This window comes from Adiantum capillus-veneris, chromosome 10 (genome assembly GCF_014529385.1).
Source record: "Adiantum capillus-veneris isolate H3 chromosome 10, ASM1452938v2, whole genome shotgun sequence".
NCBI classification, from domain to species: domain Eukaryota; kingdom Viridiplantae; phylum Streptophyta; class Polypodiopsida; order Polypodiales; family Pteridaceae; genus Adiantum; species Adiantum capillus-veneris.
Window position 1 is genome coordinate 123708563 of NC_140940.1, and position 6000 is coordinate 123714562.

Below are 6000 nucleotides of genomic sequence, written 5' to 3' on the forward strand. Positions count from 1 at the left end.
AAACTTTCCGTCATCGGAATCTGAGCTGTCTGTAGACGAGTCCTCAGTAGACCTGTCAGTCTCTGGGCGAGATGTAGCCTTCTTTGCCTTTTTCTTGCCCTTTCCGAAGCTTTGTTTCTTGCTTCGCTTTTTACCTTTTCTGTCTTCTTCGCGCGAATCTGAGGAGCTAGAAGAACTATCAAAAGAAGAAGAAGAACTGGGTACTCCTTCAAATCGAACACGCTTGTTCTGTTTCTTTGCCTTGTCAAAAGTCGACCGACGACCCAAATAACCTAGAAAGTCAGTGCTTTTCTTCTACTTTTTGCCGTGCTTTTTGGCTTTCTTTTGCGCGTCAAAAAGCTGAGCAATCCGTGCATCAACCACGTTCTCCAGTTCCTTCTCCGTATATTTTCTTGGAGGCAGAAGGTTTCTTGAGAGCGGGTTTCAGGAGTGGTGGTGTGGTTCTCTGCCACTCCATCTGTACCTCTTCCAATGAGGTCTGGTTCATATATTTTTCCATCTTCGGGTCCTTGGCAAAATTGAGCATCATCTTTGTTGCATCGCCGATCAACTGGCGACGCTCCATCTCTTGCCACTCCGCCTAAGTAGGTCAAGGCGGGCCATACTCTCTGCCGGAATCTTCGTTGTGATCCCTGCCTGCATCTCCAGATGCAGAGGGAGTCGACTGATCATTACCTGAAGCCATAGGTGCCGCGGAAAAAAATTGGGGGATTGGATTTCCCGTAGAAGAGAAATCGGCCGTGTTCTGATACCACTGTAACAGACTTGGACACTCCAAGTCAAGAATCAACCGCGACAGCACCAAATAACCACTTCAAAACAATTCACAGATCACAATAGATTTGCACTGGCCCGGCGGAGTTCCGTGCCTAGAGATATTGGCCCCAAAGACTAGCGTCCCTCTCGGTATTTCTTTTTGTATTAATCAATCATCAAAGTACAAGAGAGCGGTAGGGTTTCACTCTCAGACTCTCCGTCCAGATGCTCTGAGAAGTGAAGCCCTCACCACTAATTTAAAGGTTACAAGGGATGCCCAAAAGCAGAGCCCCAAAAGCTTGAAAGCAAAAGCAGATTCTCTCTCTCTCTCAATGAGAGTCAGTAAAAAGCAAGTCCTCTTTTTCTCTTTCTTTCTCCCAAATCAAAGCGAAAAGCTGAGATTTACGTCGCTCAAAATTTCCCCCCAAAATATATATATATATATATATATATATATATATATATATATATATATATATATATTGTTTGGTTTGCTTGCCGTCATTGGCTTTCTGCGTGGACGGATAGGCAACTCGGTTGGAAAGCTATCTCCGACCTTGCATTGGCAGCCGGCTTTACGAGACGAGTAAAGGAACCTAGTTCTTGACTGATTGTATACTCTCAACCTGCAGAAGGCCATACATTCGTCAATGGGAAAATGTGTCCCAATCTCCACTTCTAACAGCGCCATCTACGCAACTTAACAGCATAAAGCAAGCCTGCTTTTAATATATATATATATATATATATATATATATATATATATATATATAAAATAATTCGCCTCCGCGATTTTCAAAAATTAGGGTTTTTGGTAGAAATTAGGGTTTGCAAGAATTTTAGGGTTTCTGGCAGAAATTAGGGTTTTTGCTGTCCGCCACGTCATCACTTTGTGACAAAGACAAACAGTATAACACTCCAATCTAGGAGCAAAAAACAACGCTCTAATCCAAGAGCAAAATCTTGAAAAATGTCCGCTTCGCTCTAATCCAAGAGTGTTAGTGCGCATGTGCGAAAGCGTGAGAGAGAGAGAGAGAGAGAGAGAGAGAGAGAGAGAGAGAGAGAGAGAGAGAGAGAGAGAGTAGACCACAAACGCTACAAATAGTGAAGAGGGGGCGATCAATCCCCCCTGACTACCAGAGCAAGAAGACCCAATACACAATAACCAAATAGTGTGGAAGTGGGTACCCTCCTAGCCCCATAAATAGGTGCCCAAGGGGAGGTAGGGCAAAGCCTGGAAAAATCCCCCACGACCCAGCAAGAAATAAATGTAATATGAGGACGGCCGGCCCAAAAGTGGACGGCCGAACAATGCAGAGAAAATGCATATGCAAAGGGTGGCCAACCCGGAGGCACACTAGCCATGCATGTATGCCCTAGACCTGTAAAGCAGCGAAGTGGTGTGAGTCTAACAAAGAGCACCTTTGACTTCTTCAATGCTTTGTCTTCAATTGCTTCATGGTCTTTGTCTTCGTATCCTCCCCTCAAACAAGTGCTTCTTTCCCCCTTTTATTGTGCAATCGGGCTTTATTGAAAAAACAAGTGCAATGAAAAAATACTGATGTATAAGAACTGCTAATGCAAAGAGCCAAAAAATGGCTATCACTATATACAGTTTTAGCGGGGTATGAAAGCACCACAGCAGTAGATCAACACCATAGTGGTGTGCAAGACAGCCAACACTGAGACAGTAATAGTAATGTTATAAGTTGTATTAAAGAGAGAGAGAGAGAGAGAGAGAGAGAGAGTAATCTTTCAAACATGTGGTATGTCCAACAGATGAGTAGGATGTTTGGCGTAAGTGTTTCTTCCTACGCTGTTGCCGATTTTTCTCCTCTCGAAGTGAATTTTGAAATTTCCCCATAGGGCCTTGGAGCGGTCTTTACACTTGGGAGTCTGGAGACTCTCGAAGGCCAATGTCTGCAACTCCGTACATGAGCACATGCTCATATCCTTGATGATAGATATAAAATCATACATTGCAAGGAATTGTGCTTGGCTGCAAGATTTTCAATTTTAATGCGTATTTTAAAATTTCTCTTCACCTTTTGGGTGAAGCCCCTCTTCACAACAAAGTTTCGAATGCTTGCTTTGCCTTGAGCCTTTGATGCACCCCTTTGGGCCAATGATTCGAAGCTCTTCAGAACCAAGGTCATGGGAATAGGGGGTTTCCGTTGACATGAGGCTTGCTTAGCTCATGCAGGAACCGGCTCTTGGTGAAATGCCTTTGTTGAGCCTTATAATTCCACTTGGATCTCTTTGAGAGCTTTGAATGTGCTTTGCCTTGGAGGCTTTAGCCTTTAAGCCTTGGTGGCCTGCTCGTAGGATTGCACCCTAAAGGGTTGGAGCCTTGGGAATGTGGGGAGCTCAGGCCCAAGCCGTGGGAAAGGGCCTTTGCATAGAAGCACTCGATGCTCAGGAGCTTCTGCACGCGGGAATGGACCCTCTGCTGAGGTGTTTGACAAGCGAGAGTCCGCGGGACTCACCCCCATAGGACCTAAAATGGCACTATGGCATTTTGATGGTTTGGGCATGTCCGGGTGACGTGGGATCGGCGTGGGATCTCCCGCTTGCAGGGTTGATGGCGCGAAAAGCTTTGCGTCCGTCTCGCAAGCGCACGTGTGATTCACCGCTTGCAGACCCGCCGAACTTCAAAATTCAATTTAAGGATAGCTCCGCAGTCCTCCCATTATTTCCAATTTAGCTTTACCAATTTGAGCACACGACTTCGTCCACGCCCTCAAAATAGGGTCATTGAACTAAGCCACAAGATCTCAAGGCTTTGTTGTGTGAGGATAGCTGAAAATAGAGATTACAAACTCGACTTATATACACACACACACACCTAATAATAGCAAACTTCGGGATGAAGCTTAGAGAGGTTCCTCGGCTCAGAATTCAGAGCTTGGAGGCTCTACGGAAAGATAGTGAGAAGCACTTCGAAACAATGTGGATGATGCAAGGAGAAAACAAATTTGATGAAAATAATTGAAGATGCAAATTAGCAAGAAATCGACACAAAGTATGTTCTAAATGCAAACACCAAAAAGATACTAATCCCCGGACCCCTCCCTAATCAAGCCTACCTAGCCATGGAGTGTAGTGGCCCCTTGGTGTGTCAAGGACATGCCACACATAGCTAGATTAAGGCTTAATGAGTGAGAGACGTAACTAGTTATGAAAATGCCAATGGACCCGTAATGATAATTAAGAAATGCTAATCAATCTAATGGAGAGCATATTCACTAACACATTAACGCATAACGACAAACCTAGCTAGCATAACCTGGAGCTCTGATACCACTTGAAGGGAATAGGGGATCGTGCTAGCTATGGTAAATGAAAACGAAACACCGTGCACACAAGTGAGTGTATGTTGGCTAGATTATCACTCAAGCAAATTAGGTTCCAATACTCTAGGACTCCAGGACAAAGCTCACACCTTACATTCTCTCCCTCCCCTCTTGAATAACAAACACAAAAAAGATACTAATCCCCGGACCCCTCCCTAATCAAGCCTACCTAGCCGTGGAGGGTAGTGGCCCCTTGGTGTGCCAAGGACATGCCACACATAGCTAGATTAAGGCTGAATGAGTGAGAGACGTAACTAGTTATGAAAATGCCAATGGACCCGTAACGATAATTAAGAAATGCTAATCAATCTAATGCAGATGCTATTCACTAACACTTTAACACATAACGACAAACCTAGCTAGCATAACCTGGAGCTCTGATACCACTTGAAGGGAATAGGGGATCATGCTAGCTATGGTAAATGAAAGAGAAACACCGTGCACACAAGTGAGTGTATGTTGGCTAGATTATCACTCAAGCAAATTAGGTTCCCATACTCTAGGACTCTAGGACAAAGCTCACACCTTACATCTCTCTCCCCCCCTCTTGAATAACAGGTTTTGAGTTCAACTCTCCTCATCAGATCGATCTTTAAGGTCTCTTGGGATAGTTTCCTACTACGTTAAAACAATCTTCTTCTTCTCTCCCACCCCCCCCACACCAAAAAACAAACCTTTTCTAAACGCTGAACTAAAACAAAATGGACTTACTTCCATCCACCACAACTACTCATTCTATTCAGTTCCCTTCCATGATGCATGTCGGAAATCTTGTAACTACTTGTTTGCATGCCTAGCCTTATTTTCTTGCAATAATGAGCAATAATAGAGAACCAACATAGTACCTCGTAGGAGACAACACAGATGCAAAGAAAGGATGTGATTTTTCAAGTAAGACTTGAAGGATGGGGATGACAAACGCTGCCGTCTTTCCTGACCCAGTTTGTGCAAGACCGATGATATCCTTTCCTGCAAACAGAGCATATATCTCTTACAATGAGGCTTCTTTAGGTCTTTGGATACTGTGGATAATAAATGGTTCTCCTTACCAGCCAAGGCGAGAGGTATGGCTTCTGTTTGAATTGGAGTAGGCTCCTTCCAGCCAAGAGCAAGGCAAGCTTTCACTAGCTGATCGCACACTCCCAAGTCTCCAAATCCCATATCTTCACCTGCGACGATCGAAGAGGCCTGCATGATGTGGGTGCCCTATTTGCCTGCGACGATCGAATAGGGGAAAAGCTCGAATTTTACAAAGGCTGGATTCTAAGAGAGATTACTCTTGGGATTGTTCCTACAACGTTAAAATCTCTGTTCCTACAACGTTAAAGGCGTCGCTGAGAAAATATGCAAGTGGGTCCAAAGAACATGGAAAATTAGTCTTGAAAAAGAACATGGAAAATTAGTTTTTTCAAGACTGACCTATTCCTTGGAGGCAAGAATTCAAGAAGTCCTACCCTCCTCGTCAGCACTCAAATCGTCGGATACTTCCTCTTACATAATGTATGGCAGACAAAGAACCGCTGTGTGTTAGAAGGAGTTTCGGAGGTGGCAAGCTTTGCAAAAATTACTCAAGAAAGCAAAGTGCTAATATGGACGCTCAGGTGTAAGCAACACTCGGAGGATTGGTCTAGGACTACTTGTGGATTGTTGTCAGCAGATGGAATGCCTAGGACGGGGGAAAATCTTGGCCATCGGTAAATAAAAGATCTCAAAAGGACAACTTTATGGACCTTGTGTATCGGAGGAGGCGACGGGTTGGTGGGGGTGACTACCCTGATAGCCGATGTAATTATAGTCCCTAGATGATGTCATGGCTCATCAAGAGCATGACAAGACCTTGTAATTTTTTGGGCTGTTCAATATAATTCACTCATAATTGTGAGTTTTGCTA

The 6000-nt window shown here is 44.2% G+C and overlaps 1 protein-coding gene across 3 annotated transcripts in view; it reads right to left on the minus strand.

Moving 5' to 3' along the window:
* LOC147449575 (DEAD-box ATP-dependent RNA helicase 10-like) overlaps positions 1 to 5428 on the minus strand; it is an 81716-nt gene extending 76288 nt beyond the window's left edge. For 2 of the 3 annotated variants that reach the window (XM_086521987.1, XM_086521986.1), the window contains exons 1-2: positions 5159 to 5426; positions 4955 to 5078 (exon numbers count right to left, since the gene is read on the minus strand). In XM_086521987.1, coding sequence (XP_086378113.1) covers positions 4955 to 5078; positions 5159 to 5303 — 269 coding nt within the window. In that variant the 5' untranslated portion in view covers positions 5304 to 5426. Of the gene's footprint in view, positions 1 to 4954; positions 5079 to 5158 lie in introns of all 3 variants that reach the window. The other variant, XM_086521988.1, reaches the window with a different exon arrangement.
* Between the last annotated feature and the right edge of the window lie 572 nt (positions 5429 to 6000).